The 25411-nt window shown below is 48.0% G+C and overlaps 2 protein-coding genes across 2 annotated transcripts in view; one reads left to right on the top strand and one right to left on the bottom strand.

The window, feature by feature from the left end:
- The window catches only part of LOC6587622 (protein timeless homolog), a 67950-nt gene that overhangs the window by 7668 nt on the left and 34871 nt on the right, over positions 1-25411 (bottom strand). The gene's annotated exons all lie outside the window — the stretch shown is intronic.
- On the top strand, positions 614-25411 carry LOC6587631. The gene is made up of 4 exons (XM_002013871.2): positions 614-737; positions 1279-1743; positions 15275-17125; positions 19896-25411. Exons 3-4 carry the CDS (start codon positions 16112-16114, stop codon positions 22365-22367), a joined length of 3486 nt encoding a protein of 1161 aa, XP_002013907.2. The 5' UTR covers positions 614-737; positions 1279-1743; positions 15275-16111; the 3' UTR covers positions 22368-25411.

Genomic DNA, 25411 nt, shown 5'->3' with positions numbered 1-25411 from the left:
CACCAGACAAAGTCCCCCACCCCACACTTCCTGCCTGTTATATTTTTCGGTAGCAATTAATTTGAAGTTCAACACGAGCACGGCAGTGTCAGCGACAGCGTCAGAAGGGGTGTGTATGCGTGTGTGTGTGTGTGATTATTACATAATGTGGACAGTGTCAACAGAAGTCTAAGGAGGGGGTGGCGGCTCCAAGATTGTGACTCCGAGCGGCCACAACTTGAGCTACCACCGCAGAAGCTGAAGGCCGAGCCGGACGAGCAACCATCCCGGCGAGTCAACACGGTTTCAAGGACTCGCAAATGCTAACAGGTGACGACACACACACTCACAGGGACACTGCCTGGCGGGGGCATAAACAAAATAATAACAAAACGCAGCGAGCAGGCAACACAAAGAGCAGAGCGCCGCAGGACTGCCACAAAGAGAGGGCCGAGAGATTCAAAAGAGAGAGCCGGCGCAGGCGCGGCTCTCAAATTCGAATTTCGAAGTTCGAACAGTAACCGAAGCCGAGCACAGCAGCCCGAGCTGGCTTAAAAGCATGTCCTGGCCGTATGAGGAGCTCAGTCTAGTGCTGAATCCACCACCGCCAGGACACGCGACACCCACAGCCGGACAGTGCGAACCTGACGTTGACAGTGCTTTGTGCCGAGTAAAGAAGCAACAAACTAATTAGACCATACCCGACCGCTGCCCCGCGCCGTCATAATTTGTGCAACTAAAACTAGGGTCAAGACCAGGTAGACGATCACCCCTTAAGTGCTTAAGTGCTGGCCAGGACCAGGACCAGGACCAGCACCAGGCGTGTGCGAGTGCGAGTGCGTGCATGAGTAGTGTGAGTGGAGTGTGAGTCTGCTTGATTTGTTGTCTGTGGCCTGCTTCCGCTCGACGAAAGCAGAAAGTCAAACTTTTTCTGGATGGCAGACACCAAGGCGTCGCTGCCTGCGTCTCCGGGATTGGGTTAGTTTCGTTTAGTAATGTTTCCATAGCACACTTTCGAGCGCTGCACGTCCTCCGTCCACATTTGGCCAGTGGCCACATTTAATACATATACCTATACGTTTTAAGCCAGCTGCGTGCCTGGCTCATTTCCGCCCGACCCCACGTACATCGCATATATGAGTGTGTTTTTGTGTGTGTGTGAATGTCTGATGGAGTGTGCATAATGTTCATAAAAGCCAAACGCGCTCTCTTGACTTTGAAATCAGCTTACTTCCGGCAGGACACCAGCAGCCGATCTTAAAGCTGTCAGCGTGTAACTTAAAGTGAAATCTATTCCAGTGCCCCACCAACCAGCAATCAGCAACCGTGAAAAAACCTTAAAGCAAACACAAAGCAACGTGAGATAACCATAAACACAACCCAAAGAGAAAAGAAAACGACCAGAGAAAGCGAGCAAGCAGAATAGAGCCAAACAAAACAGTGCAAAGTAAGAGAAAAAACGAATTTTAAACGTCTGCATATTAATCAACGTGCTACCAACACGACGAACAGTCGTCGCCCCGACGACAGCCGGAACAGGATCAAGTCCTAGACAACTTATCACAGAGGATTTACGGACAGACAGAGCAAGAACACGGAGTGTACAGCAAGGCAGGGCTAATCAACGGCCACAGACGAAGCAGAGGCCACTCCCACTGTGTCTCACACTCAGCCTCCCGCCAGGAGAGGGAGCAGCAGGAGCAGCAGGAGCAACAGCAAGAGCAGCGGCCGCCTCATTTGGCCACTGCGGATTATGTTAATTAGGTAATTTTTGCTTTGATTACTCGTACCTTGGGGGCTCTGCAGCAGCATTTTTGTTTGCTTTTGGCCCGCCTTTTATGCACGGTCCTCCTGCTTATGTGTCCGCCAGTTGTCCGCCACTCCAGTGTCCACTCTGCTGCCACACTGCTTACATATTTATGAAATTTTCATGCAAATCGAGCTAATTCATTCACATTTTACCGCTGCTTCCACTTCCACTTCCACTGCCGCTGCTCAGTTTTAATTTTCCGCCTTAATTGCAAGACAATTTTTTCGAGCTGCGTTCTTTGGGCTGCTGTCTCGGTTCAGTTTTAGTTAAGAACTCATAATGAGCCAGACACACCAGCGAAAATTGAAAAAGTTTTCCCACATTTTAATTTACCATTTTCTGTGGCACGGTGAAAGAAACACAATCATTTCGAGAATTATTTGCCGAGCTGCTCGAGTGGAATGACAACTGCCAGTCCATTAGGAGGCTAATCAAAGGCAAATGAAAAATTGAAAATTAATTGCATTCGCCCGAAACATAATCAACACTTTCCAAATCAATTTATGGCCGTCTAATTAAAATTTAAATGAGCATTACAGAATGGAGACCAAACGCCATCTGCCCCCTGTGCGGAGCGAGAATGGAAGCTGCATTAATTATTGCCAGAATAATTTATTTAACAGCTGACATTAAATGGTCAAGTGCACACAGTTTTGCGTCAAGTCGCTTCTTGATTTGATTTCATCAAATAAAAACATTATGTACCGAAACAATATCAAATATTACTCAAATCCAACAGCATGGCCATGTGTACACACGTACGAGTATTGTGCCCCAAGGGCCATACCAATAACCAAGCAATAATTGCGGGCAGTTCGCCCAGTCAATTGCACAATTCCATAAATTAAGGCCTACATAGATGCAAAGAGCAAAATGCAAATCCAAGGCTCCATAGAGAGGACTGGAAGACGGCGAGGGCCAAGGGCTTAGCAAAACAAACTTGTGAATGGTAATGGAAACAAAAACAAAAACAGAAACAGAAACAGCCAGATGCCGGGAGGCTTTCACAACTTTGTGCACAGCCTGCTCCTGCTTCTGTTCCTGCTCCTTCTTATCGATAATTAAATTGTGAAACTGCGAGCTGGGGCCCGACGGTGGCCACAATGGAAATGTGGCCAGAAATCTTGTACAAGTTTTTGGCGCAGTCTCCGCAATCCTAGTCGGTGGCTGGCTGGCCTCGATGGTTTTCATTTTCAACTTAATTTGATTGATTTCTGCTTCGTTTGTGGGATGGCACATGAAATTTATACGCCTGTATTATGCATGCAAAGCTGTTTTGGTGCTCATGGAAAAGTATTATGCAATTCCTGTGGGACATTCACTTATTTATGTGGCGCACAATCGAGGCCAAACATAGAACACAAAGCCGAGTAAATGATGTAGAAATAAATATCACTTTATGTACGATACGTGGCCAGCGGGAGTGTATCCTTTTAGTGGCGAAATGTCGGGCATAAAGCATTTGACAGGCGAATTAAGCCAACGCTAATTCGACTTTTATCTATCTTGCCAATAAAACTCCGCCAGGCAGAGCAGCCACCGGTTCAGGTGCTCGGAAAGCCATAAAGTCCGTTCCGGGGTGGCAATTAATGCAGCCTCAACATCTAATTAGAAGGCAGCAAAAGTGCCGCCAGTCGGGCCAGATAACACACGCACCTCAACCTCTTGGGGCTGGGCTGAATGTAAGGCCAGCCCCTGTCTATGGGGGTGGGTTGACAGGACGACGGAGGCTCAATTAAGGGTGCCAGGGTGTTGCGTAAGTGCCTCTCGTGCGGTTAAGAAGCAGCAACATGGAAGGAAACAAGATATTCTTGCATAACAACACGAAAATTCAAACTCAATTTACACAAACTTTTAATCAATGCTCCGAAAAGTCGAATATGAAGGATGGGTGTGTCTGCTGCTGAAATATGGAACATTTTGATCTAATTAGTGGCCCAAGGCTTTGTTGAAGGATCTATAATAGAATTTGCATCAGCTCTCGCCAATTACACAGCGCTGAAAAATTGCCAGTGATTCAGGCAAAGTTATTGCTCGTACGAGCATATGGTGTTCCCTACCACTGGGCGTATGAGTGATGCGGGTAGCAGCCGCAGCACTCGAGACAGGCTGGCGGAGCAAGTAGAACGGGGAGAGAGGTGGAACCATCCTTCCTTCCCCCCATTGTGTGCGGCCAACTCGGGCACCTGCAATCACGTGCCTCGTGTTGTGGCAATCAAAATCGTTAGCTGCAGCCCGAGCGAAGGCAGAGGAGGTCGTTCTCCCACGTACGGCGGCAAATAATCAAATATTTTCGCGACTACAAAGGGACGCAGATACCACGACAGCCAGTTGAAACTTAAAGCCAGTGAAAGTAAATCCGATTTAGAGCCGTAAAACGGCAGCAGCCACAACGGTCGGGTCTGAGGGTCTGTCAGAGCAAGGAACTGGAGCTGACGCCCGCACTGGAACAATTTGCATATTTATGAAGAAGAACGGCCTTTGATAAAGCGCCCACCAGGGCAGGGCGGCTGCAAGACGGGCCCGGCGGTTGCTTTAAGCTGCTCCAAATTGAAAAACGCAGACAGCCAAAAGAAAAGATACAAATGTAAATGCCTCTGAGTAGAGGATGGGGCTGGGCTGGCGAGGGGTTTGCAACAATAATCTGCGCTGATTTACGATTTACAGGCGCGAAATAGACATCGTCCTGGTGGAGGCAGCGTCAGATCCAATTGTGGCATGGGGAAACAGACAATTTGCGTGAGCAATTTGCAGTTGATGGCGACACACGCCCCAGTCCTCACATACCCCCCTCTACAGTCCTCCACAACCACCCCATGGGCTAAATTGTAAAACATTTTTGCGAGTGCGAAACAGCAAAAATATTACACACTGATTTTGATCGCTGGCTTTTTTTTTTAAAGGGCTGCCTTTCACTTAAAATAAATGGCAGCCGAGAATATAAAAGGGAGAATCCGTCTATCCGTAGCGAATTTTTAACACAGAGTTTTTTTTTGCCCCCAATGCGGGAAATTTTAAAGCAATCGAGAGCAAATGAAGCATTTTAAGAGTTTAATATTTATTATTACACTCCATTTTAAGGAGTCGGAAACCAATTTTAAGGTCTATAAATTGCAATCATTTTAGTACACAGAAATGTCTCCAGATCGGGTACCCACTACCCACACATTTCGAAGCAGATTTAAGTGCCAGCAGATCAACTGAGTGACAGGTGAAAGCCTTTCTATTTCTATGCAATATTCATAATTAGTCAAACGCATAGCATGCACAAAATGTGAAATATTTTCCATCACAGAATCTCCAGCAATGAACTCATTTTGTAATAACTTCTAAGATATATGTACTAGAAGATTTTCCATTGGTTTTACTTGCAAAGTAAAAAGCTTTTCAGCCCTACTTTACTTCTTGACATGCACCAAAAATATGTTGACATAGTTTTTCAATAATGCTCAAGCCTGAGTGCACATTTCTGCATGTACGACTGTGCACATATGTACATACATACACACTGGTATATACTTGCACATCTATGGGTAAGCAGTTGACATATGAAGTTTATATTACCGAAAACCCACTTCCGCTAGAACTTGTCCTTAAGCACACACTCGCACAGAGACGAATGGCTAACATTTGACTACATTCCCTTAAGCAGAATGACTTTAACAGTGCAAATGGGTCTCAAGTACTATACACAGGCAAATACAGACTTGTACTAATACAGGTGCGTAGTCGGAAATTATTTGTGGGGGTTGAGATAAAGCAGAACATTTCTTAATTGCTTTAAGAATCACGAGGAACTCTTCAGAGAGGCAAAATTTAGAGTGCCTGCTCGGCATGCAATGGTCACCTTATTTTTGTGTCCAGGATGAACAGGATCTAGACCAATCTAGGAGATCAATTCAGAGTAGTTCCGGTTTAAGCGACAGTCAAGTCAAAAACGTACAACTTTCCGGGTAACCCCCGTGTCGAACCCCCGTCGACTGAGACTCTGTGCGGCAACCGTAACCGTAACGCACACAGGGAAATCTCACCGTAATGCCTAATCCCAGACATTAAAGTGTTGCGCCAACAAAGTGATTTGTTGTAGACAAAGCGGCCGCATACTGAGATGCCCCCCTCGACCTGCGCATCCTCATCCTGCTGCCTCTTGCCGTCGCAGCCCGGGCCATTATTCCCCCTCATCAGTATCGCACAATGGGAACGAGGCATTGCAAATAATCTTTGCAGTAAATACGCAGCAGGAATGGAGAGGAAAAAAGCCCCGCGTGTGTCTGGGGATCATTATTTGCCCAAGTGGGAAACAAAACGTCGGCAAAAAGTCCTGCGAACCAAATGTCGCACATGACTGCGGCATCTGTGTGCGTGTGAGCGTCTCTATGCGCCCTCTCCGCTCCATACGTATGTGTTTGAATGTGTAATTTAAGCATTAGAGACGCGTAAACCTTAACGGGGCGCACGGGGAAGGCACAGCAGCCACACACTTGCACACACTGGCACACACAGACATGAAAATTGAATAAATTATGCGTGTCATCACATGCCGGGAACAGGCTGGGCGGGGGCCAGGAGTAGATGGAGATGGAGCAGCCGCCACCGGCTTAGGTTGCCTAGCTACCAGCTTCCAGCAGAGCCGGAAAGGGCCTCGCAATTTGTGTGCGACGACGACAACATTCAACGGCATTTAATTAAGCATTTTGTATTCATCGGAAATGTCATAAAAATTACGGCGAACGAGAGGGATTGCAGGGGCTTTGAGGGGCTGCACATTTTGCAGGATACATGGATATCTAAATATATGGCTGCGATGCAGCAAGTGCAAATAATCGGGAACCTTTTGAACAACCTTTTGAACCTTTTCAAGAGTAGTTACCAGTTACCAAGCATCTTTCCTTGATGCTCTCGCTCTCACTTTTTTGAGTTTTCGCTGATAATTTATTTATGCCTTTGGGCCGAGTCCCTCCCTTGACGCCGAATCACGTAGCTGGGCGACAAACCAGAAAGAGGAATAGTAAAAATATGCAAAATAGTTGGGGGGGCCACCTACGCGGCGACTCCGGCATATCGCATTTCAAGGTCTAGCTTTAAAAACTGTATAAACAGGAGGGCTCCAATAGGATAACCCGCAAGGGCTTTGAAGTCAGAGAGAGGGTATCCGGCATACCCTTTTATAACCATTCGTCAAGTGAGGCTCCCACCAATGCCAATCCCCGAGAGAGGGGAAGGCTAAAACAATAAGCAGCTAGGCGACAAAGTTTCGGGTCACATATGCACATTTGTGAGTGGGCTTGTAAAGTTATCCTTGAAAATATTTAGCAGCCACTCAACTGCGGTACGTATACGCCCAGATAGCCCGGCATCGTCATGGCCCAGGCCCAGGACCCCCGAGGCGACACCTACAAGGCACCTATGTGCCTCCGAGTGTGTGTGTGTGTTTGTGTGTTTTGGAAAACTTTTTTAGACAGCAAACACTTTCGCATCGATTTTCCTCGCCTTTTTTCTTGCCGTCGCCGTCGACGTCTCCGTGTGCAGTGGCTGCTGGCTGCTATTTTCCAGCTGCCTCAATGCTGTTTGTTTTTATTTTCACACTTTGGCTTTGGCTTTTAGTGCTGCTTGGCACAGACGCACACGCTGGGACAGGACAGACACGGACCACCGGCATCATCATTTGGTATTCAGCGTGGCATTAAGGTCAGGATATCTGGGATTTATAAGTTTTGTTAGCAGTTACTCGAAGGCCCCGCTGCGCGTTTATTTATGCAGGCCAAAGGAATGGCCGTCGAAAGGAAACGAGATACATAGCATACCCGTATTAAAATGCGTGTGTGAAGGGGGGAATGCCCCTGGCAAGTGGCTTGCACTTTGCCACATCATAAGTGGCAGCTCCTTTGGCAGACATTTATGTGTAATTTAAATCGAATTAAATGCCAGGCCATCAAATAAAGTTAAAACTCTCCCTCTCGCACACAGAGAGGCTTCGGCACTTTCCTTCCAGCTCCCAGCTCCCCGCTCCCCACTCCCCACTCCCATCATTTTGTTAACATTTTCCATTTTTCGAGCCGCACATTTTTTTGAGCGATCCAAGCATAACTCTGGCGCCTGTTGTTTAAACTGTTTCCTTGCTGCTGCCATTGTTGGACAACAAAAGTTTCGTGCCACGCCCCTGCCGCCGCCTGCACTTTCGACACTTTTATGCCTCACGGTCAAATTGTTATGGCTTATAATGAATGCCAAGCTGGAGCAGGAGTCGGAGCCGTACCCGTAGCCGTACCCGTAGCCGTACCCGGAGAAAGGCGAACAATAAATGTTGAAAATAAAATATGCGAAATGCAGCACGCCGTGTGGGCGGACTTCAATGGAGGCGTTCGTGGATGAGGGCGTGGGCCACGGCGGCAGCAACACAAGCAGCATAACAAATTAAAAACTTTGCCGAGTTTTTCCTCTTTTCTTTGCCAGCCGAATGCCAGCAAAATGTTTTGCTATTAAAATATGAAAAATTGCTTAATAATTCAGCCTGGCTCGAGGCACGTTAAAGCATTGAATGAGCCTGCGAAACGGGCAGACGAGATACGTATACGTATCCAAATTCGATTTGATCTAACCGAATCATGCAAAATATGGCGCAAATTTGCCACATAAATGGGGATATCAAAACACACTCCATTGAGAAGCTAAGGACGCTTAAGGAGTCTCATAAATTGCATCAAATCACTTTCAAACTTTTTCCAAACTCACCCGGGGAAGGCCTGCCCGGAGGGCGACGGGACCTGAAGATCCCTCATTCGAAACACATTAAACATATTTCGTATGCTAATTCACTAATTGCCACTCTAATCATCGGCGCACAGTAGAAATTACCAGCATATATCAAGCGCCTCAAGGGCTCAGGGACCCGGGCCCTTGAACAGGCGAAAGCAAACGCAAACCCTTGCAGGCCGCGTTGCGTGCTCAACTTGTGATTTCCGCCACATTAATTTCAATTCCACAAAAAGAAGAAGGCCCTGTAAGAAGGCGAAATCCAGCCCATTGTCGGGTCGGGCCAGTTGAGGACACGGCGCATTTGGTAAATGCCTTAATGGCCTAATTTTTGTTTTCCAACGCAACGCAGAGACAAAACACAGATACTCGTACACACCAACACCGACACCGCCACCGACACCGACACACAAAAAATACGACAGTTATGCGTGTAATATTTTTTCCTTTTGTAAGGACTTCCAGCAGGGGCTGGAGCAGGAGCTGGCAAATTATCATTGAAGTTTTGAGAGGCAGACGAGGAACAACAATCGTTAAGGGTTCGCCGAGGGTTGGCTGCTGGCTTGTGGCCCATGAAATGATGTCGTAAAAATTTAAAGTTTGCTGCCTTCTTTTGTTGGCCAAACCAGGCCCAGAGCCACCCCATAATTTGATACTCGAAAAATTGAGCGTAATGTGCGTTAATGTAAATGGCGCGTATTACTGACAAGTGCCTGCCCTGATAAATGGCTGGGAGAGCAGATTTATGCGGAGGCACATGCGCTAATTGTCGAAGAACTTCTCAGTGCCCGGTAATGGATTGGAGGGTGGCTGGATTCAATGCGCCAGAACAGTATAGGCATCAGCTCCACAGCTCTCTATAGTCATATCCATGTCAGAAGAGAGGAGCAGGGAGGTTGAGAACTGCCAGCGAATCTGTCAGGGGATCATCAAGCGCCCGCCAGCTATGAAAATTAAAAGACACAAAATGCCAAAAGTTGACGACACTGTCAAGTAAGACCCAGACCACGACCAGGACCGGGACCAACGGGGATCTGGGGGTTCAGGGAGCCACAGTACGAACAAACAACGCCGTTGACAACCACAATCAAAATAAAAGACGAAATATTCGGGGGAAAACTCGCAAGGGAGATTGGCAGGGTGGTTATGTCGAAACACTCGTATTTTTTTGTTTAACGATTTTTTCATCCGCTCATCCATACCTTCCACAACAAAGGCTGTTATAACTTGGTTACAAAGACAAATATTTGGTTTAATTTGAACGCAGAACTGGAGGTTCGATTTCCAGTAAAAGCTACGCCTCAATTGACTCAATAATCCTTTGCATCCGACAAAACTTCATACGAATAAATCTTCAAGAGTATGAACAGATTCGGCGCTTCAAATCATTTGCACTACCAATTCAATTTCAGGCAAGAGCACAATGGCCCATGGCCAAGTCAATGACACCCGAACTTTGCGGATTTTGTGAATTTCTTCTTGTCTCAAGTCTCTTCTCTCCTTTTGCCATTTTCCCTTGCAATGCGAAATGTGAAACCACTTCAAGGAGCAAGGAGGAAAAACGCATCCCAGCAACGGCCCAATTATTGATTTTGCACTAGTCTCAGATTTGTTTTCACGAAGAGCAAGAACTTTGTGTGCCGGCCACGGCTTTAAGTGTCTGCCCAACCAGAGATCCGAAGACGCACTTAATGACACCGCCAGTGGAGCAAGTCGGCCAGTCTCTAGTTATGTCCGAGCCAGAAAAATTCTGTCTACCAAAGCATGTGTTCTGTGTGCTGTGTGCGTGTGACTATAATCCGGCAGGCTATCAGCTTGCAGGAGGGGCGGAGCGGAGCCACAGAGACACGTATCTCAGATTTAATGGTCAACCAAAGGCAATTTGGCAAATTATTAGAAAATCATTGTGTCACTCTATGTGCCGGACAAGGAAATATGAGTGCCTATGGACCGCCCCGGCCAGACAGTCCCCCCAGCTACCAGTCAAGCTGTCAGCCACACAATTTGTCCGGGCTCCAGCCCGAAGTGCGATTGGATTGGGGCTTGAGGGGAAGCTGTAACTTGAGCATTTATGTATTAACCATAAGTAATATTTTAGCTTAGAAGGGGGCAAATGAGCAAAGGATGGAGATGGAGAGTACTTATGAGAGGGCCCAACTCAACCATTTATGCACAGTTATTGAAAAAGTTTTTCAATTTCACAAAAAGCTTTGCCAAGCCAAACTAAGCCACGACAAAGGGGTTAAAAATATGAGTAACACAATAAAAATGAGTGCCAACCATTCCCCTCGGCCAACCCATGGAGTACTGTCTGACTCCGAACGAGTCCCAGCCATCGGCGTTCCGTATTTTTTATTTAAAAAATTGTTTTGTTGCCCCTTCACCACATCCAAGGTCCAAGGTCCCAGCCGAGAGATCTGCTGCGAGCAAAACCGAAATTGGGCTACCAAAATAAAGCCCAAGACGTAGTCAGGCACAAACACAGGCACGAAATGGAATACATAGAAAATGGGAGGGGGAAGAAACGGAAGGAACGGAAGGAAAACCAACCAAACAAACACACACAAGAGGCCCTGGCTCTGTTGTGGCGGCCCAGGGCCTTCAGCGATTTTTCACAACACAATTTAACAAATAAAAGCAGAAGGAAAACTACGAAAAAGAATAAATAAGAGGAAAAACAAAAAACTTGTATGAGCACACGCACACAAATAAAACAATAAAAGCCGCACACAAACACCAACACTCACAGACACAGACAGACACCGACAAAGGCACAGGCACAGGCACAGGCACTGACAAGAACAACAACAAGTTTATTACAGATTTTACTTATGTGTTTTTGGTTAGTGGGGAGGCAGTGGGCCCACCCCACTCTAGAGAAGGACTCGGAGCAGGAGGGTGGTCCCTTTTTACCGCAGGGCATTAATAAAGAAACCAACATGACGGCAGAATGCGAATGGAAGTCAATGACATGTGGTCCCAAGAAGTCGCTGCTCGCGCTGTTGGAACCAACAAATCTCTACATGAATAATATTTCAAGGATATTTCGCAGAGCTTTAACTTTTCACCGACCGATATGGAAGGAAATGAATGAAGCTCGCGTCTGCCAATGTGAAAGAAGAGATTTTGCTGGAATTCACCTGAGAAATTAATCTAAAATGGGAAATATTCAAGAATCTTCTGTTTTCTGAATCAACACCGCAACAGGAGTCGTTGAAACTTTTCTGCGAAACACGAAAGAAACCAATTTCGGAACACCCTCCAAGCACTGGCGAGAGAGCCCACACTTGAGCTATGAAAACCTCAACAGCCTGCTCTGCCTTTCGTTATCGATATGGTTTTTCAATTCCCTCTCCGTCCGACCCCCATCCCCATCCCCATCCCCAACCCCATCTGTCTGTCAATATCTTAGAGTGTCTGGGCGATTCGAACAGCCGCCAAATTGCCAGCTCGTTCAGGCTGACATTCGAAAGCCTGGAATAAACTTTAATTTGAAAACTTTTATGCGCAGCAAATAAAAGCAAATCGATGGCTGCGAATCGCCAAAGTGTCGCAGCAAATTGTTTGCCAAGTGTTGGACATTCAGCTTAAAGATTCTGGATTTCAGTGCCGTTCCGATTCCCACATGCATATATGCACGTAGAGGCACGTGCGGCCAGGCGTGCCTGACATTGACACAGATGCAGGATTGCCAGAGTGAGGATTCGCCATTATCGAGTCCATGTCGCTCACCCAAGGTGAAGGCGAACTCTATAAAGCCAACGGCAAAGCGGAAGTTTATTAAAAAGGCAGCAAACAAATTCAGCGCAGCGCAGCGAGGAATGGCGCACAAAATAGAGGGGGGAATGAGCATATAAAAAGTTCGGAAGCGCACTTATACAATAAACATGCCCGGCATGCTGCACAAAGAAAGAGCTACCGACCGACCAACCCAACAACCCACCAACCCAACAACCCACCAACCCAACAACCAGCTAGCCAGCAATAGCATTTCCATACAAATAAAGCAGAGACACACACAAAGGCTGAAAGGAAGCGGAGTAAATGCTGCGCATTACGTATACGCCAGCGTGGCTGGTAAAATGCTGAGCTTGAACTGCAGCCAGTCGAGACGGGAATAGATACAATTTTGTGTGTATTTTGTTGCACCATTGAGCGCGCCACTGAAGCAAAAAGCAGAGTCTCAAGCAAGGGCACGGGTCCGGGCACGGACACGGGCACGGAATGGCGTTGCAAGGAGCTGTACGGCACTCAATGAAATCCAATGGGCGACTGAGCGAGACGGGGCGGACGAGGATACCGGGCGGCCATATGGCTGTCCTTGCTGTCAACTGCATTTGCATTTGTTGATAAAGCCATGTCGGGTTCGGCTTTGAGTTTGGGTTCGGCTTTGGGTTTGGGTTCGGGTTCGGGCTGGGCATCTAAATACGTATAGAATAAATCACTGACGTATGTACGGCATCTGGGGGGCGCTAGAAAATCCAATTTCAGCTCTCACACAGAGTGCGCCTTGGATTTTATTTAAGCAGCACGCTTTCCCTTCTCAATTTTTTCTGCAGCTTTTGGCCTTTGCATCTCTGCTGTGCCCGCCTTTGTGCTCCTTCGACTTTGCCTTCTCCTTCTGGCATTTGCATCCTCGAATAATGCTCTCAAGCACTTCTGTGCACTGCAAGTTATTTGCTTTGTCCTGGGCATTTGATTAACTAACAAAAATATGCAATGAAAAAACTAACTAAAAAGATCAGGACAGGACAGAAGAGACGCGTTCCATATAAAATTTGCAATATAAACCCTAGGTGGCAGGGGGGAGGGGGGGGATTGGGTGGCCAGCCCGAGAATATTCCTCCAAAGAACCCTCGCTAATGTCGGATCATAAAACACAGCCAGAGTACAGGAAAAATATGGCACAGCAATTTGCAAATTATTTTCAAGCTGGCATAAAATAAACTGACAAGCGCCAAGAAGGAGAAGAGACCCCTCAACAAAAAAGGCACCCCTCAGGAACTGTGGACTGGGGGATGGTATGCGTCAATCTTCTCCGAGCAAACAGACAGTCCACGTTGTTGCTGCTGCTATTGCTGTTGATATTTCCCCCATTTGTTGTTGGTTTTTGGAATCGACTTTCATGTCAATTGACTTGCGTACATCTGCCTGCCTGCCTGCCTGCCTGCCTGCCTCTCTGTCTGTCTCTCGAGGGGTGTGGTGGTGCGTTGACTGAATGTCGCCAAACTTATGGCCCAAATTTTACTGTTACTCGTTCTGTTATGTAAGCAAACGGCACCAGATGAAATGAAACGCCAGCTCCTTGATGATATTTGTCAATAAATTTAACGTAAACCAGCCATGGCTTTTCTGCTAGACATATACATATATATATATATATATATATATATACATGTACTAGTGTGTATTTGTGGTTATGACTTATAGATATTTGTATGTCATAAAAGAAAACAATTTACAAACAAAGGTAATAGACATGACTGGCTCCTGCCATATACCCAATGGAATATTTTCCTTACAGAGTGATGCCAGTTTAGAGGAGGATTCAATTCATTTTAAACAGAAACAAAAGAACATCCGACTCTTGTTTGGAAAGCTTGATCCACGGAAGCCGTTTGGGTCCCAGCTGTTTCCATATGTCAAATCTGTCAAGGTGTCTACGATTTAATCCATTAAACGTTGCCAAACGTTGCCCTTTTTTATCAGAACTTTCGACTCTTCGAAATGTACATTCCATAGACCAGAGATATAGAAATGTATCGTAGATCAAACAATAGAGAACTTGAGCATTTGGTTTGTGGAAATGAGTGTAAAATGGCTAAATTAAATTACATTAAGAGTCGAATCCCAAAACTGACGGTTACCCACTGTCACACTGTTAACCCTGCTGAAGTGATCACCCATCGAATTCATCCATCAACGCAGTGCAATCTACCTTCACTGTTGGGTTATCAAAATGCCAGGTTCGACTTTAAGTAGACATTGACAAATTAATTTTCCAGGATTGAGTTCCCACAGGAAAAATACGAGGCAGCCAAAGACAGGACAGAGCAGAGCAGAGCAGAGGAAAGGAGAAGAGGGCATACATTCGAGCGTCATTAGGCCGGCAATGAGTAAATCAAATTTGCGTCGTTTTGGGGCCAGATGCTGTGGGTTGTCGGGCTGGCGGGCTGCCGGGCTGCCGGGTCGTCGGTTGACAGTTGGGTTGCACACTGGCTTTCCTGACGCTTGTCTACGGCGGAAATGAAATGACCCAGTCAAATGATTTATGGCAAACAGACGGACACACACTTGGGCCTACATTCGAACATATGTATGTATGTTGGGAGCGGGCTGGGGTTTATTGCCGAAGCTTAGTGGCGTGCGGCTGACAGGCACCGCTGACCCGCCCGCTTGAGCCGCAACCAAAATCATGGCTCGTTGCTGCTGCTGAGCATGTTGAAATTATAATTTCATTAGCTGCAATCAACATAAAAATAACACTCAGGGCAACTGCCAAAGCGCTTTAAAGTCGTAAAGCCAAAGTAGAAATTAAGAAGGGATAAAAAATACACACAGACAGAATACACAGACCCACAGATACGCAGATACACGCTGAGAGAGCTGAGAGCGAATTAAAAACAAGTTTTACCTTTGGCACATTTCACATTCAAACAACAACAGCAAAAATTAAAACAGAAGCAAAAGCAAACGCGTAATTACAAGCAATTTTTTCACGTTTTATTACAGATTTTATACACGCGAGGACAACGACGACAACGACGACAGGGGAGCACTTCCCAGTGTAATGTGACAACAGTTGGCCATAACAACAACCAGAACAGAGAGCAGAATAACAACAACAAGGGGGACTGGAACAACTGGACGTCAGAGGAGAAGCAATGCTCGCTTTTTAATTGACATTTGCTCGAGTTGAGTTGCGTTTTGTTCAACAGCAATTAGCTGGCCAAGCAAAACTTACCCGAATCAGGGAAAAAATACAACAACAAAAACCAAAAAAAAAGAGAGGGAAAATAACAAAAGAGAGCAATTAAAATTGTAAAACAATTGCAGAACGCTGAATTGAAAGGAGAACAGCAACAACAAACGACGGCCACGGCCAAAATAGAATGATCAAGTTGATTTAATTAAAAATTCAACATTTCACCCGGCGCCCCCGGCAATGAAATTTTAACAAGAACGTCGAGCAATGGCCGCTGGAACGGAAACGCAGCCATTGCCATTGGCAGTGCCCTCAGGCTCCGGTTCAGACTCCGGCTCAGGTCGAGGCTCCGGCACCTGCTGTTGACAGTTGTCACATGCTCGGCCAAAGGCGCGCACGTGACGCCCCCAGCAAGTGAATGAATGAATGAATGAATGGCTGAATAAGGAAATGAATGACCCAGCACCCATCCGGGGCCGATCCGAAACCAGAACCAGAACAAGAACAAGAGTCAGCCATATTCAAAATTGAACGTTAAACGCTTGCACGTACAAAGCATAAATTCCAAGTGAAATAAAGGCCATTTGCCATCAGGAAAAAGAGTCTACCGTAATAGCCGAATACGGAAAACGGAAAAAAGCAAAATGGTGAAAATCGTGGTATTCAAGCCACCCCTCCGTGATGTGGGCCTGGGCCTGGGCATGGCCCTGCTTCTGGCCTGGTCATCACTGCTAACAAGGGCTGTGTGCGCCCACAGTGCGGAGGCCCACGCCCACGCCTCGGCCTCGGCCTCGGCTCGGGCTGCCGCCGACAGGGAGGAGCAGCAATTGTCGCTCCAGCCCCTTGGCCTTAGCTACCAGAGCATCCACCGCATGCTGCGCGACGAGAACGAGCCGACCAGCTTCAGAGGAGAGCAGCGGTACCAGCAGAAGCGCTTCATCCAGACGAGGCAGAAGCGAGAGCTGAACGCTCCCGCTAACCGGCTGAACCTCACCAACCGCGGTCTGCGGGAGTACAACAGCAGCAGTGGCCAGTGGAAGGGAGACCTCCAGGTGATCACGTCCATTGATCTGAGCAACAACCACCTGAGCCGCCTCAGTATCGACCATTTCCAGCAGCTGCGGCAGCTGGATGTGAGCAACAATTCGCTGAGCGGGATACCTCTGAGCCTGGCGGACACTAGCCCCGCTCTACCTCTAGTGAGCCTCGATCTCTCCTGCAACCAGTTCAGCCGCCTGTCGTCCAACTTCTTCGCCCAGCGCCTCCCGCAGCTGCGGCACCTCAACCTGGCCCACAACCGCCTGGGAAACGTTTCGCGGGAGACGTTCTACAACCTACTGGAGTTGCAGACGCTGCTGCTCAGCCACAACAGCATCTCGGACATTGACTACGAAACGTTCCTGGCTCTGCCCAACCTGCAGCACCTGGACCTGTCGCACAACCGCCTGAGTGGTTCGGCTATTCGGGCCCTCCAGGGCATACCCGACTTGGTTAGCCTCTCGATCGCCCACAACCCGCAGGTCGGGGTTGCCATGCAGGAGTTTGTGGCTTCCTGGAGTCTCAAGGAACTGGATGCCAGCGGCACAGGCCTGTGTCAGGTGCCGGCCGCCCTCGCCCAGTCAGTGCGCACTTTGAAGCTATCCGACAACTGGCTCCAGGTAGGTCCCAAATCGACATTCCACATTGTAATCGATAAATTGCCGACTCCATGAGCCGTGCAACTCCGGTCGGAGCCAATGAACCGCAATTTGACGCTTTTGTCGACAATTAACGGCACATTCCGAGCAGACACTTGCCATCTCTGCGTCTGACTCTGCATCTGCAGGCTCCATCTCGGTGCTCGGGGTCCTGCTGCCATTAATTAGCATCTGTTATGTGGCCTCGGCTCCTCTGCCTCTGCGTGCTTGAGTGCGCTTCCTCACCAACCCCAACCCCAACCCCAAACCCAGCCCCAACCCAATGCCCAAACACCAGTCGCTGCCTCCCCGAAGCAACCGCAAGGCAATCTTGCCACGCGTATGATTTACAGTTTGTTATTTTTAAATGTGCCCCGCCATTTTGTTTGCCTCTCTTTTGCTTCCGCCTTCTTGGCGGAAGAGCGGCAGCATGGCTGCATGTAAATTATATTTTTTGCTAATTTTAGACATGAGAGTTATTATAGGAAAACAGGAAATTTATTTTATTGATTCTTTCTGCATCGACGGAATTTGCTGGAAAAATAGCGGCAATCAATATCAAATTAGCAAAGTTTAAAGCCAATTTGTAGAGCATAATAAGGGACACATCTGATGGAAAAACCCACAAATTTTCAGTGGTTCGATTGTAAATACATAAACGACTTTGTAAAGTAACAATATATGGAGTATAAAGTATCAAATAAAATATCGAAACCAAAGATCTTTTAAGCAAAAGTTAAGTTAAAATTCGATTCGGAATTTATTAGTTTGAATTTATTTGTTTGTACGTAAGATACAGTAAAATTTTAACTATGGCTTCCAGATATAAAATTCCATAAATCTTTTTGGTGGCAGTTATAGGAAGACAGTTGATACTCGTAAGACTCATGATGTGATAAAGTTGTGACAACTGTTTTTCTGCGAATAAAAACCTACAAAACTTGTCCGAGTCAGCAGTCCGACTTTGGTGACTTTTTCACGACTTATCCGCATTTATTTATACGCTTTCTCCAGAAAACTTTTGACTAGCTTTTCTCTTCAAAATGTTCTCTCCAATCGCTATAAATCGTTAGATTTGATTAATTTTAAGATCGCAGTTCTGGCTGCAAGCGACCGACCTCGAGTTCGAGTCCAGTTAAGAAAATATTTGCCCCGAGTGGAAATGCAAGCATTGTTCAACTGTTAGTCGGGCTAAGAGGACACGCCACTCAGGTCCAGTTAAGGACGTAATTAAAACACAATGTGGCCACACAATGGAATAGGAAAGTGCACTTCTCACTTTTCAACAAATGCGGCTGTGGAAAACAAAAGAAAATAATAGAAAGACGGGCATCAAGTCTTAATAAGTAATTCGCCCGAGGCAAAAGGAAGAAAAACCCCAGAAGGAGATTGTGCTGGGAAGGAGCTGGAAAAGGAGGCCTAAAGTAGACACTGTTAGCTTGATTGGCATAAGCAGCAACACGAGCTGGAGATTAGGGCGGCTCCTGCTCCCCCTCCTTCTCCTCCTTCCTGAACTGCAGACATTTAAACAAAAAACAGCAAACAGATTTATAAGGCAACAAAAATAGACAATCCCGATTGCATTATGAGTATAAAGCGAGGCCAGTCCCTGGCTGGGGATGAGGCTAAGGCCGGAACCCTCGTTCAGGTATTATGCTTAAACGGCTTCAAGTGTAGACAAGCAAATGCGCCGCATAAATTGGTTGCCGTTGCCTTTGGCTTTGCTGTTGCTGTTGCTGTTGCCTTTGTCCATGTCGATTATGGCAGAAGCCGTAAAAGGTGCAAAAATGCCGCCTCGTAAGCTGTTTAGGGCCAGAGACAAAGGAACCGCGCCGGGCCGTCCCGACGCTCGGCATTAATAAAATAAGGATAATTGGCATAAGCATAATCACGTTTAAGCCAGCAGCCAACGTGCAGCTGAGACGGCTGACACACGGAGGCCCCACAGCAGAAACGAGAGCAACAGTCCAACTATCTATGCAGGAGCTTCCGCTGCTGGAGTGGCTCTTCCTCGCTGCTACCACTGCTCCTGGTCCTGCTCCTGGTCTGGGGTCCTGGTTCTACTCCCGAGTGCCTTTGTTGCCAAGCCATTTTAATTTGCTCGCCTGCCTGCTGCTGCCAACGCTTTTGCCGCTGCTTTTATCGGCAGTCAACACGCAGCCTTTTCATGGCAAATTATGGCGTTTAGGGGCCCGGCCCCCAATTCCATGCCTCCTCATGCGCCCCAGGCGCCCCATACTACTTATTCTCCAGTCTTCGCTCTTCTCCCATGTCTCTCATTGGCAGGACTGCCTGAGGACAGAGACGACGGCAGGCTGTCTGGATGGTTGCCTGGATGACTGGCACTCGTTTCATTTAACGAGTCGCGTCTATGTTTACTTTGGCGCTAGACGAGCACTGCCCCAGGGCACTGGCCGTGGCAGCAATCGCAAAAAGGGGAAAACGCCCGACGAGTCTTTTGAAGTAATTATAATGGCAGATTTAAGTTAATTTTTAAACAATGTCGCCTGGGCATGCATCTCGCACCTGCCCTCTCCATGTCAGCCACTAATCAAATGTCCTTGCGAAGAATAACTTTATGAGTGCTGGCAGAAACTCCATAATTAACGGCTAGACAGAGGTACCTTATGGGTTGACCATCGTACAGAGAAACACTTACGAAAGGCTATCAAAGAAGCTCTCAAGGGGGACTCTCTATTTTAAAATATTGTACATATATTGAGTGACTATTTTTATGTTTACTCCCTTGCAGGCCATCAACTGCGGCGATATGGATAGCTACCCGTTGCTCCAGTACCTAGACCTGTCGCACTCTCGCATTGCCCATGTAGAGGACGATGCCCTGGGCCGTCTGGAGCTGCTGGAGTTCCTGTTCCTCGATCACAATCTACTGACGCGAGTGCCTGGCAGTCTGCCCACCTCGCTGGAGCATCTATTTCTGCAGCACAACCAGATAATGGAGCTGCCGCCGCAGTCCTTTGCAGGCCTAACAAATCTGCAGACTCTGGATGTGTCCGGCAATCGCTTAATTTTCCTCCCAGCTCTGGCCCTGCCTAAGCTGTTGACGCTGAACCTGCAGTCGTCAGGCGTGGAGAGTGTGAGTCAATCGATAGTACACACACTGCCGCAGCTGAGGGACCTGCTGCTGGAGGACAACCCCGTCATATGCAGTGATCTCCTGGGCATTGCCGAGTGGGCCAGTCCGTGCCGCGCAGTCGATGTGGGTCAGCCGAGGGGGAAAATCGATTTGAAGCAGCAGTATCTGCAGTTCCACGACTTTTATGAGAACTTCAGCAGCCAGTGTGGCCGAAGGATGGTCCTGCAAGGCTCTGAAGATGACAAAAGCCCACCCACTTGCAGCCTAACGACGAAGGCAGCAGCAACAGCAACCACTACACAGGGAACTATGCCAAAAGTGAAAGAGTCAAAGGCACAGGGTACAACGGCAGGGACAGAGGCAACAACAAAGCAATCAGCCGGTAACAACATTGCTCAGTTAACCACAAAAACTTTGCGGCCAACAGAAACAACTTCGTTAGCGAAAATTCAGCAGCAGCAGCAGCAGCAGCAGGAGCAGCAGCAGCAGCGGCGGCAGCAACAAATGCCTGGCATGCCAACTGAAGCAACAACATCGCCGAGCCTGCCAACTTTGGCTCAGACAAAGGCAACAACAGCGGTTCCCATTTTGGCAATGCCAGCAGCCACTGCCACTGCTACACGAGCAACAGCAACAACAGCAATGAATTCCGACGAGCAAATGCTACAACCACAAACAGCAACCAAACCCATGGGACTTACATTGCCAACGAACATTAGCTATTCTGCAACAACAGCGGAGGCAACAGCAGCACTAACAATAGCAATTGAAGTGCCACAAACAATTTCAGCTTCAGCTTCCCAAAAATCTGACAAAATGCCAGCTCAAGAACGAACCGATGATAAGGCTGATGACACAATATTAAAATACTCGGCGAAAGCCAAAGCCACAGCCACGACAACGACACAAATGGCTGCAAGCGACACATCCGGTCAAGCAGCAACCGTGGCGCCACACAAACACCCAACGCTGCAGCTGCATATTAAGGATCGCCACCTAATTGGGACGCCCCTGCTCATGCACAAGGGCGACGTCCTACTGGTGGATGCCGAGCAGTTGCTTCTTCCCGGCACAGCCACGGTGGCGGATGCGGGCGCGGAACATCGACGACAGCTGGACGACAGCCAGCATCAGCGGAGGCAGCAGGAACAGGAAAACCGGCAGACGTCTTCTGATAAGCGGCAGCCGGAAGCAATAAACGGAGACACAAAGTCGCCAACAAAGACCAAGAAGAAGCCATCGCTGAGCATCAAAATGATGACCTATAGCACCAAGCATGCCGCCACGAAGATGCCACCATTGCCCACAGCTATACCGATACCAACAACCCCACGGACACAGCACCAGCACAGCAGCGTGAATACGCCCAAGGATGCAGCGATGGAAGAGCTGAGTACGTTTGCCCAACTGAAGGCCTACGTGGAGCTGAAGACCGAGTCCAAGCCGGAGCACTTGCTGGACCAGCGCCTGGAGGGCCAGCAGACGCTGTCGAGCAGCCACCCCGGGGCGATGCTGTTGCTGGCCTGCGTCTTGGTCGTAGTGTTGCTTGCGGGCTTGGCCCACGTCTACCGCTGTGAGCTTCCCTGGCAGCGGCGCGGCCGTCCTGGGCAGATGCGGCCGCACCATCAGCGCCAGTTCAACGAGAGCGACGACGCCCACAGCTTCCTGAACTATCAGGGATCTGCAGGCAGCACAGCAGATCCTGCACGGCTCCAGAAATGGCACCACAGCACCCGCCGCGAGGCGCCCTACAGTTCGCCGTTGCACAATCTACAGGCCCGCGAGCTGCAGAGGGAGCAGAACAGGCTGCAGCGGTGCCAGCAGTTTTATAGTGCTTCACTGGCCAGCAGCGCCTCGTCGGGCAGCAGTCGCAGCAGCCTGCAGTCGCCTTACCACGAGGACAGCTACTCCATCGAGATGGCCCCCAGCAGTCCACCCCCTGTCCTGGGCCTTGACGGCGCCGTTCCCAGCCTGCCCATGGAGCTGCTCAGCAGTAGGAATTCCCGCCGGGACGCAGGAGCAGACAGAGTGGCAGCCACCGACCTGGGTGGAGAAACATTGCCGGTCATTAAATCAGTGAGCAGCAGGCTGATGGCCCCTAGCTCACGGCGTCTGGGTATCTGGTGACAAACCGTCTTCGGACAGCGGCAGTACGCGCCCTTCCAGTAGAGCAAGTCAAGCGAGTAGAGAGTAAGGTCCTCCTAGTCGGCCCCGGCCCCCCTTCCCCCGGAAACTGTCAACTGCCAACTGTGCAAAATGAGTCATAAAGTTGAGAGGCTCCCAGGCGCCACAGACACAGTTCAGTTCTCAGTTCCGCAAACGACAGAATTTCTTTACAACTATATTTTCCAATATTAAATTTTGCCTTACGAGCACTAGTATATTTACTGTCGGTGCGACAATCAAAATTAGCAACTGGTTGAGAGAGAGCAATAACTCCAGATCAGCTTTCTAAACAATTCTCGAAACGGGAACTGAGAACATGACTGCCAATACATACGTTACATCGAGTTGGCCTCACTTGATTTATGATGCTTCGCCGCCCACACGTTGCAGGCCTCTTAGCGTTTAGGCTAGCAGCAACAATTTGTCATACATTTCTGTTACGTATACGCCGCGTGCGACCGAACAACAGTAGCAGAAGCCTGCTCGCTAGGCAGGCAGCCAAATAGCCCACGCGGGCAGACTTTTTATGAGCCATTCGCTAGGGCAGGACAGACCGGACTGGACTGGGCCTGCCGAATCCCCTGCCAATTTGATGTCCATCTTGTGGTCGTATTTAGGTCAGTTTTCTTGCGGCCAGCGCCGTGTGTGGGCCAGTTAACTTTATATAAGTGCTTGTCCGTTGGCCAAGATTAAGTGTTGTGATAGTCATGCATATAAAAATGAAATATCGATCAAGTATTAAATAACAGTTTAGTTTATGACAGGCTCAATTTCGACTGTTCGAGGCCAGAAACCAAAAGATCTGGCAACAGATGCTGACCATGCAATTGGCGGATACAATTTGGGATGAAATTGGTTGGCACTTGAATCCCTAAGTGAAAAAGACGGACGGACCACTCTGCACATTCCGCTTTCGGCACCCCTTTCTTTGAGCCTCTTCCAACACATTCAAGCGTCTATTTAAGCCATCCTGTCTCCATCCTGTTGGATGCTTGACTACCTCTTAACCTACATTCCAGGCTGCTTGAGATTCCAGAGTTTAAATTGCAATCTAATTAAAGTTTTGCCTCTGTCCTTTCGACAATTTCTTAGGGAATCCGAGTCACCAATCTCCCCCACTTCTGGACACACAGCAACCCCGCAATGGCCAAGTGTTGCCATCCGGCATTCTTCACCCCATTTCAAGATGCTGCCATCCCCAGCAACCACCACAACAATCAGCCCATCAGCCCTCACTTAACCTCATTTTACAAATTGACCAACACAACATATGGTGTAAATCCAGCGCAATGGCCAGACATCTAATCCGCCACGCCAAAAGTGAAATGTTGTAAAACTATTTGAGGATATACGTAGATCTATCCAACGGACATACAAATAATGTGCCAGCAAATCAAATTACCAGACACGCGGCCCGCTACCCCCCAGCCACTCGGATAGATACGAGTGTAGGGGAGGAAAATTGGGAAAGGGACAGGCCGTAGACAGTCGTACAAACAGAGAACACAACAATTACATTAAGACACGATAAAAAGTTGTGCAACAATCTTGCGCCCCACAAACACTCGACCCCCAACCACTGAACCGAACTGAAGCGAACTGTGCTGAAGAGAACGCACTGGAGGAAGGGGACCACAATCATTGCACAGCTTTTTCAACTTTTTGTGGCTTTGTAATTGGAATACGAATACGGATACGTATACGTATACGTATACAAGAGAAGGCGCGTGCACACGAGCGGCGACAGCAACAGGAAGTGGCCGAAAGTGGAGCAGAGATAGATATGGGATAAAGTAGATAGACGGTACAACAAGGCGTTCGAGCACACTCCTTGGGCAATTCTGAAGGATTTATTCTCGGCCACAAGCGAGATTCCCCACTAAGCGCTCCCAACAACAATTAAAGTAATGCTGCCCAACAACCTACGCCCGATTTGGGTGGGATTATATGGCAGGGAGACGGACGAGCAGACTGGCGGACGGACGGCGGGGAGTCGAGGGTCGGTCCGAGTTGAGTCCGAAGGCAGGACGCACAAAATCTTAATTAAGGAACTTCCAAGTGGGCAAGTGTCAGGCAGCAGGCAGCAGGCAGCAGGAGGCATTTTTTCTTCTACTTTTTTTTAGCAGTTTAAGGAAACCTTTTTATTTTCGACTTGCCAACACAGCACAAAATTCGCCCACAAAAGAAACAGTAAGCCGGACAGGGACAGACAGTGGGATTGGAAGTAGGAGGACAACCTACAATGGACAGACCCAAAGTCCGGTCCGGTCCGGTTCGGTTCGGTCCTGGAGCATTGTCAAATTTAATGAAGGTTTCCCCTTCCTACTATTCGCCTTTGATACAGCGCAGCTGGCCAAGATTTAGGAAGTTTTCCAGCCACCAAGTGAGAGGACCAACTCAAATGAGTTAATTCGATATTTGACACTTGGGGAGAGCACATTCCAGACAATCTCGGTGTGTGATGGGACCCAGATCTCAGATCACACATTTCTGGGCCCACACCATAGACCGACCAGTCGACTTTTGTCTCGTCTCGCCGCGCAGTTAATAAAGTTGGTCCAGGGCCAGGACGTAATTATTTGCCTGCTAAATGGCTTTTGGACGACATTTCGGGGCCGTAAATGGGGGCGATTTAGAAAATTATGTGAAAATAAGTTGCCTTTTGTTTGGCTATTGGCCGCTGGCAGTTGGCAGTTTCCAGTTGGCGGTCGCCGTTTGTCGGGCTCGTAAATAACGGTACATAATTTCCCAGAGTCGGAAAATTGTGGCCGGGCAAAGGCCAAAAACGATACAAGCACCTCGGCCGGCAGTATGATAGCACACAATAATTAAACTTAATTGCGCTGTACATTGAAATGTCAAACTGTAAAATATAGTTCGTAATATTTACTTGTAGCGACGTTTGCGATACTTAAATTTCAATTCTCAATATTGCATGTACAATTTCCGTAGAATATGTATTTTAAATTTACAAAAATACAGAAAAAACAAATATAGAGAGCAAA

The sequence above is a fragment of the Drosophila persimilis genome, unplaced genomic scaffold (assembly GCF_003286085.1).
Source record: "Drosophila persimilis strain 14011-0111.01,24,50 unplaced genomic scaffold, DperRS2 tig00000000-arrow-pilon, whole genome shotgun sequence".
Taxonomy (NCBI): domain Eukaryota; kingdom Metazoa; phylum Arthropoda; class Insecta; order Diptera; family Drosophilidae; genus Drosophila; species Drosophila persimilis.
This window is presented reverse-complemented; position numbering and strand designations above follow the sequence as displayed.

Coding starts and splice junctions, on each gene's coding strand:
- LOC6587631 (XM_002013871.2), top strand. CDS start 16,112: ATGGTGAAAATCGTGGTATTCAAGCCACCCCTCCGTGATGTGGGCCTG. Junction 17,126..19,895: donor TATCCGACAACTGGCTCCAG/GTAGGTCCCAAA, acceptor ACTCCCTTGCAG/GCCATCAACTGCGGCGATAT.